This window comes from Macaca mulatta, chromosome 5, assembly GCF_049350105.2.
Source record: "Macaca mulatta isolate MMU2019108-1 chromosome 5, T2T-MMU8v2.0, whole genome shotgun sequence".
Lineage (NCBI taxonomy): Eukaryota > Metazoa > Chordata > Mammalia > Primates > Cercopithecidae > Macaca > Macaca mulatta.
This window is the reverse complement of record NC_133410.1, coordinates 57,522,034-57,548,006: the sequence shown is the minus strand read 5'-3', so window position 1 is coordinate 57,548,006 and position 25,973 is coordinate 57,522,034. Positions and strand designations below refer to the sequence as shown.

Here is a 25,973-nt window from a genome sequence, read left to right as displayed (position 1 = left end):
TATGAATTTCATGGTGGATGAATTATATTTCAATTTTTATAAAGAAGCTATTGATGGTGATGAAGGGTGGCTGATTTGATATGTCCAGAGTTACATTTTGAAATGACTGCTTGGGCTGCAGTGTAGGGAATGGATTGGGGGTTGAAGGTTGGGGGAGCCATAGGAGTTGATGATGCAGAGACACTAGCATTTTGCTGCAGTCCAGAGGGAAGGAGACAGTTACAATCTGCCAGACTTTAACTGAGCTGGATTTTAGGAATGATAGAGAAGTCAAGGATGACTCCTACTTGTCAAGGTTACCTGAGGCTTTGGTAGACTTCAAGCACAGTAATTTGGGCTTTTACCCAGTACATGTTTTAATAAATGGTACTCAAAATTTTAAAAATCAACTTATAATGGTAAAATGCTATATAAGTTTTAATTATTATAAGTAATCATGATATACTTGTCTTTATGATATTGGTAATGAGAATGTGCTCTTTGAAAAATTAAAATATAATTTGTATGTGAGCTTGCAAGAGACTGTCAGAAATACTTGCTTTGGACGGGCGTGGTGGCTCACGCCTGTAATCCCAGCACTTTGGGAGGCCAAGGCGGGCGGATCACGAGGTCAGGAGATCGAGACCATCCTGGCTAACAAGGTGAAACCCCATCTCTACTAAAAATACAGAAAATTAGCCGGGCATGGTAGTGGGCACCTGTGGTCTCAGCTACTCGGGAGGCTGAGGCAGGAGAATGGTGTGAACCTGGGAGGCGGAGCTTGCAGCGAGCCGCCACTGCACTCAAGCCTGGGCACCGCTCCACTCCAGCCACTGCCCTCCAGCCTGGGTGGCAGAACAAGACTCCGTCTCAAAAACAAAAAACAAAAACAAAACAAAGCAAAACAACCAAATACTTGCTTTATGATTTCCTTTTGCCTCCAAAACTGTTTGAAATCCATTTGGATTCATTGTGTCTCATATTGTAATTCTTTAATGATCTTATTATCTTTAGTTCCAAGCAGACTTCTGTGTCAAATGCAAGCCAATGGCTTTATGAAGAAAAGCCACATAAAATGGATTTGCTCCATGAAAACGGTCCTCGTCCTGGTCTTCAGGAAAATGTTCACAGAGCAGTTAATGACTTCTGCAACTGGGTTACTACTTTTGTAAGTTAGTGGTAATACTTAAACCTACTTTTAAATGTCAAGCTCAAAGTTGCTTTTATTAAAAAACAGTATTGAATAAAATCTAAGTCAAATCCTCAAAATCATAAAGGAATCATTTTCTTCTATTATACATAAATAGAAATATTTCTGGTATATGAAATTTCTGGAAAGTTTGCAAACTTGTGGCTAATTTGGATGTTTATGTTCACATCTCACATCATTGCAGTTGTTTCATATTTTTATTTTCCATTTTAATGTCAGGACTTTCTTTTCTCTCTTTCACTCATTAAACTCATTTTTCTCAGATTTATCTAGAAGTACTCTGGCAGGTACTCCTTGATTATAACCTTCACACAAAAATGTTCTAACATGCCAGGCACAGTGGCTTATGCCTGTAATCCCAGGACTTTTGGAGACTGAGGTGGGTGGATCGCTTGAGCTCAGGAGTTTAATACCAGCCTGGGCAATATGGCAAAACCTTGTCTCTCTTGTATTTTTGTAAAAAATATGAAAGTTAGGCCGGGTGCAGTGGCTCACGCCTGTAATCCTAGCACTTTGGGAGTCCAAGGTGGGTGGATCATGAGGTCAGGAGTTCAAGATCAGCCTGACCAACATGGTGAAACCCCGTCTCTACTAAAAATACAAAAAAATTAGCTGGGTGTGGTGGCGTGCACCTGTAATCCCAACTACTCAGGAGGCTGAGGCAGGAGAATTGTTTGAACCCGGAGGCAGAGGTTGCAGAGAGCAGAGATTGCACCACTGCACTCCAGCCTGGACAACAGGGTGAGACTCCGTCTTAAAAAAATAAAAATAAATAAATAAAAATTAGCTAGGCATGGTGGTGTGCCCCTCCCACACAGGAGGCTGAGGTGGGAGGATTGCTAGAGCCTGGGAAATCGAGGCTGCAGTGAGCTGTCATCATGCCACTGTACTCCAGCATGGGCAACAAAGCAAGACCCTGTCTCAAAAAAAAAAAAAAAAACTGACATAAACAGACTTTTGACTCAGTTATCAAGGTCTTCCCTTGTGCTCCTTCCAAGACCTATATAGTCACCTATTCCTGTTCCTGAGTCTCTGTAGATGTCTAAATACCTGATGCTTTTCTCGGATTTAAGGTCTTTAGGATTTGCATTACATGTCCCCACCCCATCTTTTGAGTGTTAGTTTTAGTCAATGTATTTTTTTAGTACTTTTAAACATCAAGCTGCTTACTTCATTGGCAAGTGACTGAAATATAATTCAGATTGGTTTAAGAGAGAAAAGGAAAGCATCCAGATATAGTAGGAACTTCAGGCACAGCTTGATCCAGGTGCTGAAATATTTTTAGATGTTGTTCCTATCTCTTGGTTCTTGCAAGATGGACTTCTTTCTCAATCAATATTTCCCCAAGAAATGGCAAAAGTCGTCACTAAAATTTCCAAGCTTATATCCTACAAGCGAGCAACCTAAGTGTGAAGACAGCAGTGCTTTTCCATTAGGGAAAAGTCCAGGGATTACTCTCACTGGACTAACTTGGGGCACGTGCTTGTGCTTGAACTAACCATTATGATTAAGGAGATGGAATATGCTTATTGGCTAGGCCAGGACGCACACCTAACCCTGAAGCCAAGAGTGGGGGTGTCCAGCCCAACTGCAACAGAGTGAGAGTGAGGGACAGAGACTCCTCAGATGGTGACTGGAGCGGGGATGCTGGACGAAGCAGACGACGCCCAGTATGCCTGGTATCCAAATCACTGCTTGTCCATAATCTGTTCAGAGTGGACTGCCTGATTTCCAGAGTCCACTTCTCCTATTCCTGCTGCTGGAGGCGATTCCTGTCTCAAGGCAAGAAACTTAAGGAATCTTAGAATAAGAGCTTAGCTTCTCTGGTAACTGCCTTTAGTTTCAGACCCTGTGACCAAGCTCCCATCTTTACTGACATCCCACGAGCTAGGTCCCTGTCTCATCACCCTGCGGGATTTTCTTCACAGCACTGGCTTGTGCTTTTCCTTCCATTCTGTTTGTTTATTTTTCACCTCATTGATTCTGCTTGCTTTATTTCTGCTTCATTATTACTTTAGCTTCCTTTTGCCTGTACTTGTTCCTTTATGTCCCTGACTCTGTTTCATGACTCCTCTCTATAAATTTTACTCCAGTCACAGTGCCAGCTGCTGGTGACTTCGTTCTCTGTGTTTTCCAGTTTCTATTCTCCAGTGTGAGATTCTATGGAGTCTAAGATCTTTTAGCCTTGAGCCATATCATAGGTAAACGCTCAGCATACAGATTAGCTACTCTTAATGTGCCCATCTCTACTCCCACCAGCTGTAGCTGAGGGAAGGAAATGGTGAAGGTTGTTCTGTGTACAGAATGCGGCTGACTGAAACCACCTCCTTCAGCAGGAGCTGTGAACCTGGCAGCTTCCCTTATACAGAGTTATGGGCAGAGAAAACACTGCCATATCTACACAAGTCTGGAAAATACTTCTAGAGATGCCGCCACTATAAAGTGCTGAAGAAGTTTGCTATCGATCAAACTGAATTTCCCTCAGGCTCATGATTTTCCTCAGGGACTCACTGCTTCTTGCAAAGTCCTAAGCTGTCTTTTAATGACAAAGCCCTCCAAATCCCAAACACTTCTTGTCTTCGATAAATGCTGACTGAGCATTTTCCACCTCTCCCCAAGCTACCTCTTTCCCCAGCAATGGCCAACTACCTCCCTTAGATTAAAGAAGAAAGCAAGGAGCATTTCACCGATTGCCCTCAATTCATGCAATGTGATATTCTTCCAGGAAATTTCAGACATTGATGAAGAGTTCATCTTGAAACAGTTTGACATTGACTATGAGACCAAACCAAGCCATGATGCGCTCCACACGATGAAGCCAAATCAGGTTGCTCTGGAGCTAAAGCGTAGTGTGGGGCTCAGTAAACTGCAGGAGCCAACGTTCTTCCAGAAAACAGGCTATGAGAGGAAACTCCAGAAACCACAGGTAATTGCAGAAGGGGACCAGTCCGAAAATCAAAGAAAATTAAGTTGTATTGAAGTCTTAAAGTTCTTGAATTCTGGTGTGTCATGGGTACTGGTTTTTTAAAGTAGAATTCTTGAATTTTTTTCATGATTAATATTTGTTAAACAAATGCATGTTTAATACCTATAATAAAGTCAGTTATACAAATGAGGCATATCATTTGGGATTATTTTTAATACCTGAATAGTCATTTTCAGAGATAATTTGTTAGGTGTTTTATATGTTGAAATACTAAAAGTCAGTAGAAATATACATGAATGGTTATTATTGCAAGAGCAAAATGCTGCAATTAATTATTGTGAATGCTGTTAATAGTATGTCCAAAGAATTCTTGAATTTTTGCTGGAGTCTTGTTGACCACAAACCATCATTCTTGACCACATGCTTGCCTAATGATTAACAGGTTTCCTCAGCACCAAGTTTCTGTAAAGATGGAAGAACAAGGTAACAGAAAGGAGAAATAACATGCCATGTTCCAAAGGGAAGTACTATGGGCCCCTACTATTTACTTTTCTACACAGTGTGTCACTGCAAATATATATACACAAGTCAAGTTATGTGAGTCAATAACAGATTTAAGTGCCTAAGTTGGAGGGGAGAACCCTTCCCTGAAAGTGAAAAACAATATTTTATCTCTAATTGTCTTCTGCCTTTTACACATAAACTTTGATATTATACTTCCAATATTTGGGACGTATTAATTTTGTCCTTTACAGTTGAACACATTTGCCAACCTATTTTGACACACATTATGTTTCTATCCTTGACTCTATTGCATAAGGTTTATGAAAACTATGCATTTCATCATGAATATCAGCACTTTTATTTTTCCATTTTCCTTTCATCTTTCTAAAAGGTAAAATGCAAAATGGTATTAGACAGGTAAGTTATGTCCATCACACCTGAGGCCTGAACCACTGCTTGTCCTGATTCTGGGCTGAATAAAATTGCTCAATTCCCTGTATGTAGAAATAATTATGCAAACACTGCTTTATAAACCATGGAAGTTATTGCCAAAGTTGAACCTTTGACTGGCAAATGGAGGGTCACTATACAAAAGTTGAAACTATATTTCCACATAGTATCTTTTTTCTTCTGACTAGAAGACTTCTTTTAACATTCCTTCCAGTGTGGATCTGCTGGTGATGAATTCTTTCAGCTTTTGTATGTCTGCAGACACCTTGTTCTGCCTCATTTAAAAAGATTCAGTGGTCACCTGTTGTCTGTTATCTGTAGGGGTTATGTTTCAAGATCCTCCAGTAGATGCTGAAACTTTGGATAGTACTAACTCCTATATATACTGTTTTTTGATAACAGGCGGTTACTGAGTGACTAAGGGTGGGTAGTGTGTACAGTGTGGATACTCTGGACAAAGAGATGATCATATCCCGGAGGAATGGAACAAGGATGGCTTGAGATTTCATCATGCTACTGAGAATGGCACACAATTTAAAACTTATGAATTGTTTATTTCTAGAATTTTCCATTTAATACTTCAGACCATGGTTGACCACAGGTGACTGAAAATGTAGAAAGCAAAATCATGGATAAGGAGGAATTTTGTATTTTGTGGGAAAAGAATTCTAGTTCAAAGTTAATTCACAGTTTTAAAATTTTCAGTAAAGATATTGCTTTCCTGTCTTCTTGGTTGTACTGTTTCTAGGAGAAATCTTACAACATCCTCATCTTTGTTTTTTTGGGATGTGCTTTTTCCTTGGATGCTTTTAATATTTTCTCTTTGTCACTGGTTTTGAGCATTTTGATTATCATAAACCTTGGTGTATCTTTCTTCGTGTTTCATGTACTTGTGGCTTGTTGAGGCTCTTGGATTTGTGGGCCTGTAGTTTTCATTAAATTTGGAAAATTTTGGACTATATTTCTTTAAACTTTTTTTGTTGTTGTTTTTCAGTCCCTTCCCAGAACTCTGATTACCTGTAATTAGGCCACTTGAAGTTGTTTTACAGTTCACCACTGCTCTGGTGAGCTTTTAAAATTCTCTTTTCTTTTTGTGTTTCTATGGCTATGTCTTTAAATTCTCTATTTTTTCCCCCTGCAATGTCTAATCTTTCGTTAATCCCATCTAGTATTTTTTAGAATCTCATATGTTACAATTTTTATCTCTAAAAGTTTAGCTTAAGTCTCTTTAATTTATATCTTCCATGTCTCAACTTCACCTTTTGCGCATAAAAAACATAGTTATAACAATTGCTGTGATGTCATTGTTTATGGATTCTAACATCTGCATCAGTTCTGTGTCAGTTTCCATTAGGTGATTTGTCTCCTCATTGTGGGTCATACTTTCTTGCATCTCTGTGTGCCTGGTAGTCTTCGATGGATGCTAGGCAGTGTTACTTTTATCTTACTGGGTGTTGAGTATTTGTATTCCTATAAATATTCTTGAACTTTGTTCTGGGATGCAACCAAGTTACTTGGAAGTTTGATCCTTTTGAGTTTTGCTTTTAAGATTTGTTGGGGTTGGGTGCGGTGGTTTATGACCGTAATCCCAGCATTTTGGGAGGCCAAGGCAGAAGTATCACTTGAAGCCAGGAGTTCGAGACCAGCTCGGGCAACATAGTGAGACCCCGTCTCTACAAAAAAAATTTAGAAATTAACTGCTTGTGGTGGCATGTACATGTAGTCCCAGCTACTTGGGAGGCTGAGGCAGGGGATTGCTTAAGCCTAGGAGTTCAAGGCTATAGTGAGCTATGATTGTGCCACTGTACTCCAGTCTGGGTGACAGAGTGAGATTTTTGTTTCTATTAAAAAAAAAATTTGTTGGGAAAGACCAAAGTAATATGGGGTAATTATTCCCTACTATTGAGGCAAGACCCTTCTGTGTGTTCTGCCTAGTGTCCTGTGGATCTTTAGGTTTTCCGGGAGGAAGAAGGCACTGTTCCTGGCCCTGTGAAAGTGCTGGACACTTTGCCCTCTTTTCCTTTTGGTTGGTTCTTTCCCTGACCGTGGGTAGTTTCCTCCCACACATGCACAAAGGGGTACCCTCTGAAATCTCCTGGAGTTCTCTCTCTGTGCAGCTCTTTCTTTTCTGATACTCTGTGCTGCAAACTTTCTCTGCTTTGATCTGTCTGGACTCTTGGTCCTGTCATCTCAATTCAGAGAGTCCATTGGGCTCCTCCTGGGCTCTGCCTGAAGGCAGTGAGCTAGGGCAGTCGTGGGGCTTATCTTGTTTGTCCCTCAAAGATCACTATCCTTGGTTACCCCATGTCTTGTGTCTGGCATAGTATTAATTCATGTACTTTTTCTTGTTTTTTTGATTGTTGAAGGTGGCGGGGTAAATCTGGTCCCTATTCTGGAAGTCCTTGTCTTTATTTTCTGGGCGTCCCTGTCTTTATTTTCTGACTCCACAAACCCTCAGGCCTTCTAAACTGTGGTCTTTGGTGTATGAGCTTTCCTGCCACCTTAGCTTTGCTCATAGTATTCTCGATTCCTGGAGTGCCCTCCTCTCCATGTCCATAGGTTCTATCTTCCTTTAGACCCAGGAAATATGCTGATTTTTCCATGGAGCTTTTCTAGGTCCCTTGGTTGACATTAATTTGTTCTTACTTCTAATCTCTCACAGCAATCTGTGCCTCTATTTTATATATCTTTCTTTGCCCTCTATATTAATTGGTCAATTTGTGTATGCATTTATTCAAAAACAGTAGTAGGTTTCTGAGCACCTACCACTATGTGTCCAAAAGTGCTGGGAACAAATGAAGCAAAAATGGAGGACTGCCTCCTGCACTTATGGAGATTACAGCCTAGTGGGGTCAACAGGTAAATGATTATAGCAAAATGATGTCATGGTGTGTTCAGGACATAGGAAGAGGTAATCAATTCCATCAAGCACGGAGTGAAGGCATGTTTACGAAGGTATCACAGAAGGAATTATGTTCATCTTGAGTCTGGAAAGATCACCAGTTACCCAACAACATAACATATTCCAGAATTGAAGTTCTTCAGTGTGGCAGTAATGTAGATTCCATTCCCCTCCTTCTCCCCTTTCTTCCCCAATCTGTTTTCTTCCCTCTTTCATTTCAGTGGTTCATATCTGAGGGCAATTTGCCCCCTTTCCCCCACCTCAGGGATATTTGGCAATATCTAGAGATGACATTTTTGGTTGTCACCACTTGGGGGATGCTATTAGAATCTAGTGGGTAGAAGCCAGGAATGCTGCTAAACATCCTATGATGCATGGGACACACACACACACACACACACACAAACACACACACCACTCCCCTACATACAAAGGGTTCTCCAGTACCAAATGTCAATAGTGCCAAAGTTAAGAAACATGACTTTCATTCAGCAAATACTTATTAAGCACCCATTATGTCCTAAGTATTGTTTAGATGCCAGGGAGATGTAGCTGGGAATAATTTCCGAAGCTTATATTTTAGAGGACGAGAAGAGAGACAGACAAATGATCAGAAAATATATAGCATAGAAATGGTGATGAGGGTCATTAAGTAAAATGGAGCAGAGAAAGAAGGCAAAGAGTGTTGGGAGGGGGGATTCCTTTTTTTTCTTTCTTTTTTTTTTGGAGACAGAGGCTCACTCTGTCACCCAGGCTGGAGTGCAGTGGACTGATCCCAGCTCACTGCAACCTCCGCCTCCTGGGTTCAAGCGATTCTCCTGCCTCAGCCTCTAGAGTAGCTGGGACTACAGGCATGCGCCACCACGCCCAGCTAATTTTGTATATTTACTAGAGACAGGGTTTCACCATGTTAGCCAGGCTGATCTCGAACTCCCGACCTCAGATGATCCGCCTACCTTAGCCTCCCAAAGTGCTGGGATTACAGGGGTGAGCCACCGCGCCCGGCCCGGGGTTACCATTTTTTAAATTGGATGGCCAGGGAAGATGCCACTGAAAAGATGACATGAAATAGGTAAAAGAGGAAGCCATGTGTGTGTCTTGGGGAAAAACATTACAGTAAAGGGAACAGTGTGTGTAGAGGCACTGAGGCAGAAGCATGACAGGGGTGCTCTGGAAATAGCAAGGCAGTCTGTATGCTCGGAGCGGAGAGATCACAATGCTGAATCTAGCGCTGGAAGAGATTTCCCTCCTGTCTACTCTGTCCCATTTTCTCTGTCTTAGAGCGTATCTGGCTTGACTCTAGAATGCCCCACACATTCCGCCACATAGTTTAAATGTGCATGAGAGGAGATAGGGCCAGAATCTTTGTGGTTTCATGTTTCTAACACCCAAGAGTTAGACCCCCTTTTGTGATGCTACAGTGAGGGTATTGCATTCACAGTATCAGTCTATGAACCAACAAGAGGTTCTCCTAACGTCCTTGATGCACCGCTGAGGAATGGGGGAAAGAAGGGAATGAGATACATTCATTTTCCTCTTTCTGTCTTCCAGTTAAAAAGGCAAGAGCTCGGCCGGGCGTGGTGGCTTACACCTGTAAGCCCAGCACTTTAGGAGGCCGAGGCGGGCAGATCACGAGGTCAGGAGATGGAGACCATCCTAGCTAACATGGTGAAACCCTGTATCTACTAAAAATACAAAAAATTAGCCAGGCGTGGTGGTGGGTGCCTGTAGTCCCAGCCACTTGGGAGGCTGAGGCAGGAGAATGGCGTAAACCTGCGAGGCGGAGCTTGCAGTGAGCCGAGATCACGCCACTGCACTCCAGCCTTGGCGACGGAGCGAGACTCTGTCTCAAAAAAAAAAAAAAAAAAAAAAAAAAAAAAAAAAAAAAAAGAAAAAGAAGAAAAAGAAAGAAAGAAAGAAAAAAATAAATAAGGCAAAAGCTTGGTGTTAGCAGTTTGATAAAACAATATTGTAGCATGTGCAAGGCTGAGCACCGTGCTGGGTTCATACTGTCTAATAACTTACTATTTTGATTGACTGAGTATTATTCAAGGTCTTTACCCTAGGGGAAAACATGTGATTTTTACATGATTTCTAGCTGCTTTACATACATTCTCTCCTTTAATCTTCACAACAGCCCTGTGGGGGTGTATACTATTATTATCTCCATTTTACAGATGAAGAATTTATGTAATTTGATCATCTCACACCTACTGAGTGGGAGGAAAGCTGAATTTGAACCCTGGTCTGTCAAAATCCAAAGGCCGTGTTATTAACCACTGCATTATTTTTAAAATCATGAACTTTAATGTTTACTTTGTAAAATCAAAGCATGCTGAAACTTCACAAAATACTTTGGCAAGGGCCAACCTAAATTCCAAAGTAATGATCTTGCTCTCCTAAGCTGAGCTTTAGATGTTTGAAATGACAAACAAACAAAAAATCAATGGCACTGGGAATTGTGTTACTCTCCATAGAATCCTTGTAAGCCAAAGTGGGTGAAGATGAGGTATGGAGTGTGGTATTTGAACCCCAAGTTGTGGAAAAAGCAAAGAGCAGACGAGCCTCTGGTTGACCCTGAGGTCTCACATAAAGCTCAAGAGGAGAATTTTAAAAAGGAGCTGCAGGAACAGGTATGTATTTATACTGAGATTCGATCATCTGAGCTTAAGATGACCACAGTGTGTCTGCCACCCTAGTACTGAACTAGACTCTGTGGCGTAATACAAAGGCTCCTGAAAGCCCTCCACCTTGCATATTGAATTCAGCAAGGAGAAAGCCAAGTCATGTTATGGAGAATATGTAATAAGCAAGACGTGGAATCTCCTAGCTTTGTGGTAGACATGACACCTCTACTCATGGTATTTCAACATTTTTGGAACAATTTATTCCAAGGATAATTGTTCAAAGGGCAGTGTGACTTGGTAGGACCACCTCAGTGCCCAGAATAGATGTGATGTCATGAGTTCTCTTTGGGTAACAAAATGTGAAGCTTGTTTCCTATCAGCTATGGGTGAATGTCAAAACATTCAAAATTTCAGCTAGGAAATTTCTTTTAGGCAATTCATTCGAGTTGCAGGATCTGTCTGAGAGGAAGGGGACAAAGGTTAAGCACTGTTTGATATTGCAAAGCAACAAACACAACAAGGATGTGCTCTAATTTTACTACAGATAAGCTGTGTGCCTGCTCATTTCTTGTGTAAAAGTAGCTAAAGGAAAGAAGATACTCATTATAGCCCTGGAAATTTGGAAATATTGATGAAACACTTGCATAGTACTCTAAATGAGGATATTTGCAAACCTCTTCTCTTTTTCAACAGACCCCAAACTTCTCCCAGATAACAGATGTGAAAACACTTTGAGAAAGCAAAATACAATACGAATTAGACTCATTATTCATCAGTAATCACTCATCAATTGTCTTCTTCAGATTGGAAAGCTAGGACAGGAAGGATGGTCATTTTAATCTTTTCCAGTACTGAATATAAATTCTTATTTTCAGGTGTGAGGTATGACACAAATTTATGAGCACTACATGTTTATATAAATCTCAAAATTATGTAAATAATGTTTGGCAGAATTTCTTAGTATGGTTTTTGGAGAGCCTAAGTTTATGTGAATTTAATATATAACATAAAGCTATTCCAGTTACACTTTTATTATAAAAGGTAATATCATTTTCTCAAATATTTAAAAAGAAAAATAGCTACAAACTTTTGCTTTCAGGTGTCTAGAGTTCTCTTTTTAAAAACATATTCTTAATGACTAAGTCTTAAAGACTTCAAAAGTTTTACAAAACATATTTCATTTTGATGACAAATGCTATAAAGATGTTTTCCAAAATGGTTACAGTGAGCGAATGAAATAGTAGTATTTAAATTTTGGAAATATAATTGATATAACTCATATAGTAAAAGATTGTTTATCAGGCAGTTTAGACACAGGAAGTATTCATAACAATGGAATTGTTCTACAATAATTTTTATAAAACACACCTTTTTAATGCCTGAGGAATGATTTACCTTATCAACTATAGGTGGTACCACTAGACTGTGGCACCCCAGTTTACAAGACACAGGCACTATGGGGTACTGGTAAGTACTATGACAACATGACTGTCTTTCTGGGGACTCATGAGTTTTGACTATTCTTGATAGATTTCGTTTGGAAGGTGAAATGATCTTAAAGTACTGAATTGCAATTATGTAAACTTATGCATCCAATTTTTAAATTAAAATAAATGTAAAGAAAAACTAAAAAGATGCATAAATATCACAGATGTTGGGACTGATCAAATCATTTTTGATTGTCATATCCTTTGAAGTTAAGATCTATGATTTGTGGATATACTGTTAATCTTAACTAGGTTAGATTCCAGACATCATAGGTCAATAATTGTCTAATCGCTAAAATGTATTGCCCATCCTTAATACGGGGATAAGGAAAAGGGCAGGGGAAGGAGAGAAAGCTGGACGCCTTTAAAAGCCTTCATATTCATCAACTCAGGAACATTACACACATATTCAAAAACAAGAAGGATATGGATTAAAATGAGATACTTTATAAAGAGCTAAATGCTTTTAATGAGAACAAATGCGAGATCAAGCTTCTGATGGCGGACCCCTTTCTTCTGTGGGTACTCTTTTAGGAGGAGTTACTTGCAGACCTTCACGGAACAGTTGCCTTTAAGGATTTCATTCTAAGCAGGGGCTACAGGATGCCACGTGTGAGTAAAGGGTTACTTCAGAAGGCCCTGCTGAGGGGCTTCGTGGCTCACAGTTGTTGATGGGAAGAGGTTATGACCTTGACAAACCCAAATAGTTCTTTCACAGGCACATACCAAGACAGGCCCCTGGAAGAAAGGGCGTGCTTTTCCCCAGACGGGGACTCAGAGATAGGATATGGCATTTTGCCCTTTTTATTCTGCCTATTTGGTTTCTGCTACTGTCAGAGATACCATTTCCCTGCTGGTCTTTGACTCATCTTCCTTGGGTTTGGCCTCAATAGGTCTATGTGCAGGGCATGGACCTTGCAAATTCCAACTGTTACTCAACACCCTGAATTCTCTAGGATGTTTTCAAGTCTCCTTTACATCCTTGTCTAAGGACAGAGAGCTGTGGCTTGGGTTAGGACAAAATAGAGTTGGGATTTGCAATTTTATCATTGCACTATTAGCTCTGCCTCAAGTGGAAACGGGCTAAGGCAAAAGTTCACTTCCTGGGGAGCCTGGCCAGTGTCGTCTGCCTTTTTTTCCTTTATTCTTTTCTGCCTCCTGGTTTCCCCTTACTAACTTGTAAAGCTGGCCCCAGCATCTCCACACAATGTGGTCCCCCTTTGGACAATCACTTGTAACAGGGGTGGGGTGGTAGGTTGGCAGAAGGGAACATGGAGTGGGAGGGCCTGCTGCCTCAAGCAGTGTGCCCAGATCAGCCCTGTTACTGCAGCAGGAGACAAGATGGGCATCTAGGGCTGAAGTCATAGCTGATAATGTCATGCATTTGTCCACTGTCCTCTGTGTGCACGTACCTTGGGGTCTTTAGGGAACAGTGCAACTGAGATGGTCAGAAGTTCCTGGAAATGGGAGATTTGATTTCTGTTTTTCCAAGAGTGATAGAACTAACAATAGCTGATACTGCTATTAAATAAATGTAGGACCAAGTTCAGAATCAGACCAGTTTCAAAGTTAAATCAGGCAAGTCTAGAGCATGAGATGGAGATTTGAGATTGAGAAACTCCATTATAGAACTGGTTTGGAGGAACTCCTTTAGTTTGAACATCAATACTAGGTCTGCTAGATATATTTAATATACTTATACAAATAACTGCCTAATCTGTATATGAGGCTTGCATAACTATATTTATATATAATATATAAAATATAAAATATGCATATATAGCTTTAATGTTACATAATTATGTGTTTACATGTCCATATTAGATATATGAAGATGTACTTCTGTGGTATATGTGTGTGTATATATAAATCCTTATTTGCTGTTGATATTACTTTTTGTATCTTAACATTTTTAGTGGCAAACACATTTCTTTTTTTCATTTTGATGTGTCTCCTGTTGATTCAGTCCATGCTGTTGATGAACATTTAGTTCAGTTTTGGGCAAAAGGAAGCATGCCTGACACACTGGCTGTCCTCTTTTCAGTCACATTGACTAGAGAAATTATGCCCCTGGTCACAACAGAGTCCTCTGAGAACACCTGTCACTCAAAACCCTACAATACTTTGTCCCTTTATTCTTACATCCTATATTCTTATTTTATCAATAAGATTTCAACTGAAAGAGAGAAGAGACTCTATCACAGGGAATAAGATATATATGCATATACACACATAGAGTATATAAATATATATGTGTGTATACACAGTTATTTCTTACTTAAATCTATATGTGAACATTCTTTTTTTAACCTCCTCTCTATATATACATTCACATATGTTATGTGAACATACACACTTACCTACACATTCCAGTATTTGCTGCTGGATTATCTACTTGATGCATCACCCACAGCCTCATTCCCTCTGCTACACAGATGGGTCCCAAGCCTTAGTAGCAGGGATGGGCAGCACAAGGCTGTATTGAGCTGGGCTGGGCCAGACTGGGGCACAGAACAAGTGTGAATTCCATCTGAGTGTTTCTGATACTGTGTGACTACCTTCCAAAGACCAACATCTATCTTGGTCGGATTATTAACATGTGATTTTGCGTAGTGTAAGGATATATATTAGAGTGTGAAATTTTGAGTTGGGTTTGGTAGTGATTGTGGGGAGGACTGTACTGTACAAGTTTTGTTTGTCAGTCTAATGAAGGTTCTCTCATTTTTTTTTAGTTCCTTGAGAATATGTATATTGGGAAGGAATGTAAACATGCGTGTAATAAGACTCCTATAAAATGAACTCAAGCATAGAAGAATCATAGGAGAATGATTAGGCAGATTTTATTACTACATACTTGGCTTTTTCTCTGTCTCCTTTTAAAGATTAAACAGAATTTATGATGAGTGTCCCACTGTGGATGTTCAACTTTGACTTGGCAACATCTGTAAACGTAGTACCTGATGGTTATAAACATTTCTCAGTGGATTTCTGCTTCAGTTAATCAACATTTTGTATACTTTATCACCTATGAGATCAATATTCACATGTAATCTTCTCACATTTTTGTAGCACTGTGAATATTATATAGGTATATCAACTATTTGTAAAAATAAATAAAGCCATAAATAAAAACAGAATTACTCTATTGCTTTTTTCCCAGGTTCTTCCCCTGGTATTGAGTGAGTACCTCCTTTCCTTTTCCTTTACAATATAATTTTCTTTCATTTTGAATTAAATTTACTGAGATATTTTTTCCTTTTGTCAACATTGCGATGGATGGATATTGTCTGTTTGGCCCCACTAAATCTTATGTTGCAGCTTGATCCCCAGTGTTGGAGGTGGGGACTGGTTTGAGGTGTTTCAGTCATGGGGGTGGATCCCTCATGAATGACTTGGTACCGTTCTCACAGGAGTGAGTGAATTCTCACTCTTGGTTCCTGTGAGAACTGGTTATTGTAAAGAGCTTGGCTCTTCCTCCTCTCTCTTGCTTGTTCTCTCACTATGTGAGCGAAAAAAGTGGCACATGCCAGCTCCCCTTTGCTTTTTGCCACAAGTGGAAGAATCCTGAAGCCCTCACCAGAAGCAGATGCTGGCACCATGCTTCTTGTACACCCTGTAGAGCTGTGAACCAAATAAATTTCTTCTCTTAAAGATTACCCAGCCTCAGGTATTCCTTTGCAGCAACACAAATGGACTAAGACAGGCATGTTAGTGTTGATAATAAATGTGTATCTATAACATAAGGGCATAGGTCAGAAGGTTTAATGGAAACTCTAGATGACATGTATTTCAATTACCTTTAAAAATTATGTTTTATTTAAAAATGTTAATACTGTCTGGATGTGACCACTCACATCTATAATCCCAGTGCTTTGGGAGGTCGAGTCAGGAGGATGGCTTGAATTCAGTAGTTCAAGGCTGCAGTGAACTATAATTGTGACAGTGCCTTTCAGCCTAGGTGACAGAGTGAGATCCTGTCTCTAAAAAAAAGTTAATGCTTATATTGGGAAAATCAGAAAACATAGACTAGCAAAAAGAAAAATAGAAAATACTAATTCTTCCTATGCCTGTCTTTACTTTAATCTCTTAATCCCATCATCTTCATAAGCTGAGGATGTATGTCACCTCAGGACCCTGTGATGATTGCATTAACTGTACAAATTGTTTGTAAAACATATGTGTTTGAACAGTATGAAATCAGGGCACCCTGAAAAAGAACAGAATAACAGCAATTTTTAGGGAACAAGGAAAGATAACCATAAGATCCTACTGTCGGCAGGGTCGGGCAGAATAGAGCCATATTTTTCTTCCTGCAGGGAGCCTATAAACGGACATGTGAGTAGGAGAAATATCGCTGAATTCTTTTCCCAGCAAAGAATTTTAATAATTGATAACCCTGGGGAAGGAATGCATTCCCAGGGGTAGGCCTATAGATGACCGCTCTGGGTGTGTCTGTCTTATGCGGTTGAGATAAGGGATGAAGTGTGCCCTGGTCTCCTGCAGTGCCCTCAGGCTTACTAGGATTGAGAAATTCAGGCTGGTAAATTTAGTCAGACCAGTTGTCTGCTCTCAAACCCTGTTTCCTGTTAAGATGTTTATCAAGACAATGCATGCACAGTGGGATATAGGCCCTCATCAGTAATTCTAATTTTGCCCTTGCCTTGTGATCCTGCTCTGCCCTTTTGCCTTGTGATCTTTTATTACCCTTTGAACCATGTGATCTCTGTGACCCACTCCCTATTCCTTTTGAAATCCCTAATAAAAACTTGCGGTTTTGCAGCTCAGGATCACCATCACAGTCCTACCAATATGTGATGCCATCCCCGGAGGCCCAGCTGTAAAATTTCTCTCTTTGTGCTATTTCTCTTTATTTCTCAGACCGGCTGACACTTAGGGAAAATAGAAAAGAACCTATGTTGAAATATTGGGGGCTGGTTCCCCCAATACATAGATACAACACTAGTGTCAGCACCTTAACCAGCAGCAGCATCCATGTCCAGTGTGGGTTCTTCCTACTCATCTCAGGGTCTCTGATGAGGCACTTGACTGGTGGAGCCAGATCCATGCCTATGAGTGAGGTAGGCAGAGAAAAGTAGTATATGGCATTTCCAGCTCCTACAGTGTAAGGGGACTCTGCCCCCATAGGTCAGGGAGTTCAGGTGCCTCTTAGAATATGGAGTTCAGATGACGTGCCTCTTGAATGCCCAATATCAGTATCTACTTTTTTTTCATAAAGAAAAAAGCATAAGAAACAAACAAAACCACTTTTCTTCTAATTAGTACAACCATCTCTCTTGCAGAAGAGGACACAATCATGTTCTCAAAAGTGATGAGTTCAAAGTTTTATCCATTACTGCATCTGCCTTCAAATACAAAATCCCTGGGGGGTAGCCTTTCATCCTCTGGGTCTGTCATGACCTCATCTCAGTAATCTGTATGCTGAACTGATTACCTAGTAAATTTGACCACTGACAATACACCCTTAGTGGAGAACTAGACAAGGGAAGAGGAAGAAACTTAAAAAAAAATGACATATACATGACATGGCAAGAAAGAAAATGCAGATAGATGCAACAGTATCCATTTCTACAAATGATCAAGAGGCCATAGCTGCTATATATAATTTCCATTCTCCACTTCCCATTTCACATTCTTTTCACCTTTGGCCAGTCCCTTAACTGTTAGGAAATATTTACTTAAGAGAATGACCTAAACCTTTATTCACAAAGGGCCCGAGCCTTGGTGGTCCTAACCAGCCAGGACATTTTTATTAGAAGACATGACAACACTAGGTGGAACTCCAAGGGGTCCTTTGATGTCCATGACTCTATTGTCAATCAATTTCCACTTGTTATTGATGATTCATATAGCTCTCTGTTTTTCTTGTTCTTCAGGGATCATGAGGAGTCCATACAATGACCATGTAGCAGTCTTAGATTCTAATTCAATGGAACTATTATTTTTTTTCTACTGATAGACACCTTGTCTCAAATTTTTAAATCACCAGAACCCAGTTCATGGGGCTAAGAAGTAACAATTTTGCAAGTGGTTCTGAAGGAGGTGCTCCTCCTGATGCTACACCCATGTATGCTGAATATGGGAAAAACAGCATGTATTGGTTGCTGGTACAGAATAAATAATGAATGTTGGTATGGGCAGAAATTTGTTAGGCAGGATCAGCAAATTGCAATCCAGAATAGGTTACTATTCCAGTAAAGATAAATTACTGCCCCTTTCATGATAATGGAAGAGGTCTGGGACATTCTTTGAACCCACTTTCTCAACAACCATTATGTCCCCCTTCTAGCTTGCCTTCCTACTGTAGAGGCTGGAAAACTAATGGCTGCATTTCCCAAACTCTCTTAATGTTTCAACTCATTTAAGTGCCCACATGTTTGGAAGTCCAAGGCAGCACCAAGGAGAGAGCTGATCCTCTGCAAGCCAGTCTGGCTTTCAGGTGCTGAGCAGCAGAGGCTACTGGAAGTGGTGGTCTGGAAAGAATCCACTTCTTTCCCCAGGCACATTGTTCCTGGCTTTGTTCCATTCAAACCTAATTCATATCAGGGACTTTAGTTTTATTTCCTGGACAAATAAATATCATACAGAGGCTGTGGCCAGATCAGGTTTGACGAGGGAAATCCAAGTTGCTGAACCCATGTGTAGCCTGTGTTTCTGCTACTATGCCTACTTCGCTCATTGGGCAACACTGGAGTGCCTGCAGAAAGGAGAGGGTTGCAGGGGCCAGGTCAACCTCTTCTCTTGACTATTGAGCACTTCCTCTCCAGTGGAGGCGTTTGGGTGGCATTCACAAAGAACCAAATATCCTCATACTCTGGATTCATTCTCAGAGATCCCATAGATACCTCTTCCTCCAAACATCCTTGTCTCCAGACTTGCATTCTTGATCCTTCCATGTCTTGGCTGCTGAGCTATACCGTCAGCTAATGACCATTAACTGGTGATATCCATTTCTCCTTTCAGACAAGGTGGTCAGCAAGATGAAATGCTTAAAATTCTGCCTTCTGGAAGATTCCCCTTTGTTGATCTTCAGGGCCACCCTCAAGTTGGGCTATAATGTTGCTGTAGTCCACTTGTGGCTGGTGCTGTCATATTGTGCTGGTTGCTGTCTAGTCAGTTGTACTTAGAGAATACACCATGAAGTCAGAGGTGTAGGCTGAGGAAGAAATGGTAATGTGGTAGGAGTGGGAACACCATGCAATTTGTTGTGTCTTCAATTTCTGCTCAAGCCCAATCTTATATAGCAAACTTTCACTTGATCATAAGAAGCAATACAATTTGGTAATTTAATATGTGTACTTTGAAGCCAGAGAGCCTGTGTTCTAACCAAGTCCTGCCACTTATTAGATATATGGCCATGGTCAAATTGCTTTTCTCCTCTCTCTGCTTCAATTTTCTCATCTAAAATAGGAATGATTACAATAACAGTACTATTTCCCAGAAATGTGGCGAGGATTAAAGGAAATGTTACAAGTAAAGTACTCAGAGCAGAGCTTGGCACGCTGTGCACACACACTAAATGTTAGCTGACTTTATGGCGTGGTGGATCAGGTAGCCCCCAGCTTATGATGAGCAGTAGCCATGAGATTAGGCTGCTGTATTTACCAGTGCCCAGCAACAAGCCAAGATCTGTTTCTCAAAAGAAGAAAAGTTATATGCCACAGAATCCATGGCTTGCCTGCAAAACTCTGAGAGCCTGTGCTGGATGTTCCAAAGCTCTGTTCCAAAGCTGCATTCAGCAGCCCTATCTGCCACAGGCATTTCAATAACATCGGATCCACTGGATCAGAAGACAGAGCTTCCTGGAACAGCGAGACAGCATACTCTTGCTTCAGGCTGCACTCAAAATTGGCAACCTCTCAGATTATTGAAAAAACGAGCTGAAATAGCATGTCTAAATCTGGCCTCCAAAATTCAAAGACAAGTGCAAGCAGCACACCATTATAGCGTATTTCCAACACCCAGTTATAATACATATAAATAATCTGAGGAGCATAGATAATAATAAAAAGTCAACTAGGAAGTGATGAGTTTGTAATTATCTTTGTTTTTCACATCATTTATTTAACTGTAAGTATATATAATTTGTTTTAATAACGGTTGTGTTTAGCAGTCAGCTCACTAAATTCTTGAAAATTTGTCAGTTGACCTTTGTGAGTTGGTACAACCTGTCTCTAGTACCTTATTGACTGTAGAATTCAAGGCAATGAGGGAAGTTAGGAGCAAAGAATGAAGAGAATTGGTTTCTCCTACCTCCAGTAAGGTTACTCCCACAAAGAATAACATTACAGAGTCTTCATGAAAGATGGAGAAAGCCTCATCATGAAGGGAGATTTTCTCTGATGAGGAAGGCTGCATTAATTCAGGTGTGCCAAGAAGCAGATGGCAAGATGGGAATAGATGTTCATGAGCTTTACTGAGGGAAGGAATGGGAAAAGATAGAGAAAGGCTTTAGACTATAATGCCTGTCTGATATCTGTGGAAGGAATAAGGAAAGGAAAGAGGATTGGTATAAGAAGAATCTTGGACTGCAGTACAATTCAAATAAAGGTTTCACCAGTCCAGTGCAAAGTCCTCAAGCTGAAGTTGCCTAGAGGAGGAGTTTCACATATTGCCAGAATGGGACTACCTTGGTGCTTCTGGTATGCTCAGTCATTGGCTAGGGGTAGCCCATGAGAAGCATGGCCTCAGTGTGAGGGTGGAGGATCCAGGGAGGCAGCAATTTGGTCCACCAGCCAATGATGCTCTCTGCAGCAGATGATCTGAGTAGCATATTTTCATAGGGTCGGGAGTTTAGGGTACTTGGAGCCCACCATACCTTCCCATATGTTCCCATTTCAGGATTCAGGGTCTCACTTTTTCCAAACAATGTTCTGTCTTCACATAAGGTATCCTACAAAGCTGTGAATTCAAATGATGTCTTAACTTGGCAAACTAAACAGTCAATTATCTCTCTCTCTCCCAGTTCAACAGTTTCAAGACATGATATTTCTCTAGAAAATTCCAAAGAGCCCTTGATTTGGGGATTTGTGTTTGTTTTAAAGTATGTCCATAAATTGGCTGGGCCCGGTGGCTCACGCCTGTAATCCCAGCACTTTGGGAGGCCAAGGCGGGTGGATCACAAGGTCAGGAGATCGAGACCATCCTGGCTAACATGGTGAAACCCCGTCTCTACTAAAAATACAAAAACTTAGCTGGGCATGGTGGCGGGTGCCTATAGTCCCAGCTACTCGGGAGGCTGAGGCAGGAGAATGGCGTGAACCCTGTAGGTGGAGCTTGCAGTAAGCCAAGATCGCCAGCCTGGGTGACAGAGTGAGACTCCGTTAAAAAAAAAAAGTCCACAAATTATTTGGTGCTTTTTCAAAATGTGGTATCTAATTCCCTCCACTCAAGTGTAGTTAGTGACAGTAGTTAGTGGGCTGTACTTAGTGACTTGCTTCTAATGAAGACAATGTGGGAAAGGTGATGATGCCTGATTTCTGAGTCCCAATCACATCGGGTGAAATTGTGGCTTCCTTCTTGTTCTCACTTGGATCATCTGCTCCGGGAGTGTTTAGTTGCCATGTTGTGAGGACACTAAAGTTGTCTATGGAGAGGCCCACATAGCAAGGAACTAAAGCCTTCTTCTAGCAGCCATGGGGCAAGCCATCTAGGAAGTGGATCCTCTAGTCCCTAGTAAGTCTTCAGATGAGACTGCAACCCCTGCTGACATCCTGGCTGCAGTCTTATGGGAGATCCTGAGCCAGAACCACTAAATTGTTCTTGAATTCTTGCATCACAGAAACCACTATAATATTTGTTGTTTTAAGCCACTAAGTTTAAGATTTATTTGTTAAGCAGTAATAGGTAACTAATATTTTGTTACCTGGAAGTGGAGTGCTGCTATAACAGGAACCTAAAGTCTGGGAGGGAGAAGAACTGGGTAGTGGGGTGGAAGCTGGAAAATTTTGAGAAGAGTGTTAGTAAAAGCTTCAAGGGCCTTAGAAACACTGTTAGTAGAAGCCTTTGAGGAGGTGACAGCTTGTTGGAAAATGAGGTAAATGTTATTGGGAAGTGGGAGAAACAGTCTCCTTGTTATGAAATAGCAAAAAGTTTAGCCACGTGGAATGTAGAAAAGGCAGCTGATGAGCTGGATGATCTAACGAAGGAGATTTTTATACAGAATGATGAAGATACTGCCTGGTTTCCATTTGCTGCTTACAGCAAAATGCAAGAAGAAATAGATAAGCTAAAGCAGGACAACTTAAAAAGAGGAACCAGGATTTTATGGTTTTGAAAATGTCTAGCCTCTTGGATAGCAGATAATGTTTAAATTAAGGAATGGTTTGGGACAAAGACAAAATCCAGGACATTGCCAGGAAAACATGGTCTAAAGAATGTAAGGATCCAAGGATGTAAGGATGTAACTGTTAAATCATTTGTTAAGACCTCAGAAAGATAAAAGTTGGTGCCTCAGCATACTGTTCAACTAGACAAAAGGCTCCCTAAAATTTTCTTAAATGTGCTACAGTTTCTCTTGATCAAACAAATAAAGCTTCCAAGAAGCTGAAGATGTTTTTCTTCACCAGAAGCCCTGGTAGAGAAGGGCTTATCTTGAATTGATTTGTAGATCTGGCTTTTGAAAAATGGTGTGAACCCAGTAAGAGTCACTGGAAATCTGTAAAGTTTTTCAAAGAATTGTATTGGCATAAAAACTGCCAGCTTGGACTAAAAGGGACAAAGACAGTATGAAATGAAAAGAGGCCTCTGGATCTCCATAATTCTATTGGCAGAAAGCAGACTGAGAGAACTTCTCAGCTACACATATGTGTTTCCATGATAGAACAGATGACTCAGAGGACAGAACCAAAAAGTGGAAACAAAGGCCATGGAGAATTATTCCTAGTTGAACAAAGTTCTAATTGAGGAACTTCTACAACTTCCTTGGCTGCTTTTCAGAATTGCCACAGAGCAGTGACTCCTATATGCCTCTATTTTCTCCTATTTTTGGAATATGATTGTATATGGTGATTATATTGTGTCTGTTCTACCATTATATGTTGGATGGTGTTACGGGGGTGGGGGTGGGAGGGATAGGCATGTACCTTTCTGTCTTCAGATTGAAAAGAAAGGTATTAGAATAATTGTACTTAGGAAGTATATGTAAGCAGTCTCATCTGTACCTGCACCTGGTTTACATTCTAACATTCTAGATTCCAAGCTGATGCTGTAAAGGAGTTATGGGAGGATTTTGTAAGGGTGGGGCTGTGGGGTAAGTATATTTTGCATATGAAAAGAATGTAAGTAATTTGTGGCTAGAGGACAGATTGGTCTTGTCGTAAAATATGTTCACAAATTCTGTGATACTCTTTCCTTCAAAAGATGAAGCTTAATTCTGCTTCTCTTGAGTGTGGGCTGTACTTAATGGCTTGTTTCTAATGAATAGAATGTAGCAGAAGTAGCAACGTGTGATTCCAAAACTAGACTATAAAAGGCATTGTGTACCTTCTTTGCTTTCCCTGGGATCACATGCTCTGGTGCAGATTTTCTCAGCCCAGGCAATATTGATGTTTTGGATAGAATTATTCTTATTATTATTTGTTGTGAGGGGCTGTTCTGTGCTTTGTAGAATATTTAATATTATCTCTGACCTCTACTCAACCAAAATTCCCAGAAGTTGAATTGCTGTGTCAAAGGGTATATGTACACGCAGCTACACACACACACACACACGACAGAAAACTGACTTAGCCCAGTTATCTCCTGGGGGACGAGCAATGGTGTGCTCACAGGGCTTGCTTTCAGTGTGGGCAGAATAGGCAGTATTACACATTCTGGTGACAAGAGGTGGGGAAGCCCTTCTTTCCTCCATCACCCTCCAAAGTAGATGTGCAGGATATAAAATTCTTACATTAGAAATGCATTATTTGTCCACTTTTTAGTGGGATTATTAGTTCTTTTGCTGTTGAGTTACTTGTGTATTTTGGATATTTGTCCCTTGTTGGATGAATAGTTTGCAAATACATAATGAAATCTAAGTTGGCCATAGAATGAAATCCTGTCATTTGCAGCAACAGATGAAACTGGAGGATATTATATTACGTGAAATAAGCCAAGCAAGGAAGACAAATATTGCATGTTCTCATTCATATCTAGGACCTAAAAAAGTTGACCTCATGGAGGTAGAGGGCAAAATGATAGTTACTAGAGGCAGGGAAGGGTGTGTAGGGGGTGGGGGAGGAATAAAGAGAGAGGTTGGTTGGTTAATAAATACAGACAGTTAGAAGGAATTAATTGTAATATTTGATATCAGAGTAACAAAGGATTATATATTTCAAAGTTCCTAGAAGAGAGGACTTGAAATGTTCCCAACACATAGAATGCTGGATACTCTAAATATCCTGACTTGATAATTACACATTCTGTGCATGTAACAAATACCACATATACCCCATAAAAATGTACAAATATGACATATCAATAAAAAATGCATTCTTTTAGTTTGTCCTCCCTCTAGACTGATTTTAAAATATCAAACAAATTCACTGTAAGGTATTGGTGACACATCAACTTTCTTTTTGACAAATGTTCACAGATAACAATATTTACAGTGCCATGGTTTTGGGTGGATGGGTGGAATCAGAAAGCAGTTAAAGAATAATACTGAGGCTGGGCACGGTGGCTCACACCTGTAATCCCAGCACTTTGAGAGGCTGAGGCGGGTGGGTCACAAGATCAGGAGTTTGAGGTCAGCCTGACCAACATGGTGAAACCCCATCTCTACTAAAAAAAAATACAAAAATTAGCCAGGTGTGGTAGCAGGTGCCTGTAATCCCAGCTACTCAGGAGGCTGAGGCAGGAGAATCACTTGAACCTGGAAGGCAGAGATTTCAGTGAGCTGAGATTGCGCCACTGCACTCCAGTGTGGGCAACAGAGTGAGACTCTGTCTCACACACAAAAAAGAATAATACCGAAAAGAGGAAGAAGACAAGAAATGAGATAAAGGAACACCCCAAACTTTGCCCTCATGGTGGCTTTACTAGATCTGTCCTGGTCTAATTTACCTCATTCTCTCCCAAGAAGATAACTGTCAATTCTTTAAAAAAAAATCTCTTGCACATTTACATCCTATATTTTGTTAGTAAATGCTAGTGCTTGACTATTCTTTATATTCGTTTATTCATTCACTCAACAAATACATATTTGAGCCTCTACTGTGTAGGACACTAGGCACCCTATAGGTCACTGGGAGAAACCTATAAATTCCCTGCCCTTGTGACCTTACAATCCAGGGAGGGAAACACAACTTTAATCAAAGAAGATAATATGGAGAGTGACACGGGCAATTAATGGGGTGCAGGGATGGAGAAAAGCAGGGGGCAGGCCTGCGGGAGTGAGGGTGAGGGCCAACTTTGGTTGGGGAGGATCTCTCTGAGGAGAAATCTGGCCTACATTCTCTCCAGTAACAGTGTGCACATGGTGGGAATTGGGAGTCTTTCACTCATTATTACAATTATTTGAATTGTATCTAATTGTGTGAGGAGCTGGAGTGCATGGCATGGCCCGGGAGGTCAGACTGGAGGAAGCAGAGATTGCCAATGGCACCCATGGGCTCTTCCCTTTTCTGTGTGCTGGGCCCGCTGCCCTTGCCCTGGACGCTCCCTGACTCCATCCTTCAAAAATTGCCTGTTCTCCTCTTCCTTCCTCTCTCGTATTTCCCTCCATTCTTCCTCACTTCCTCTTTAAGCCTGCAGGGTTTGAGTTCACCTTATTCCTTAGTCTCCTTGCTACTTACCGTGAGGCCAACAGACCAGTATCAACTGGCAGCTTGTTAGGAAAGCCGAATCCAGGCCCCACCCTGGACCTCTTTATTTATTCATTCATTCTCCT

The 25,973-nt window shown here is 40.7% G+C and overlaps 1 protein-coding gene across 1 annotated transcript in view; it reads left to right on the top strand.

The window, feature by feature from the left end:
• FAM47E (family with sequence similarity 47 member E) overlaps positions 1 to 15,219 on the top strand; it is a 32,419-nt gene extending 17,200 nt beyond the window's left edge. The window contains exons 4-8 of the mRNA XM_015138495.3: positions 994 to 1,147; positions 3,915 to 4,115; positions 10,449 to 10,604; positions 12,620 to 12,697; positions 14,818 to 15,219. Of these exons, the coding sequence (XP_014993981.3) occupies positions 994 to 1,147; positions 3,915 to 4,115; positions 10,449 to 10,604; positions 12,620 to 12,697; positions 14,818 to 14,883 (655 nt within the window). The 3' untranslated portion in view covers positions 14,884 to 15,219. The remainder of the gene's footprint in view (positions 1 to 993; positions 1,148 to 3,914; positions 4,116 to 10,448; positions 10,605 to 12,619; positions 12,698 to 14,817) is intronic.
• The last annotated feature ends 10,754 nt before the right edge of the window (positions 15,220 to 25,973 follow it).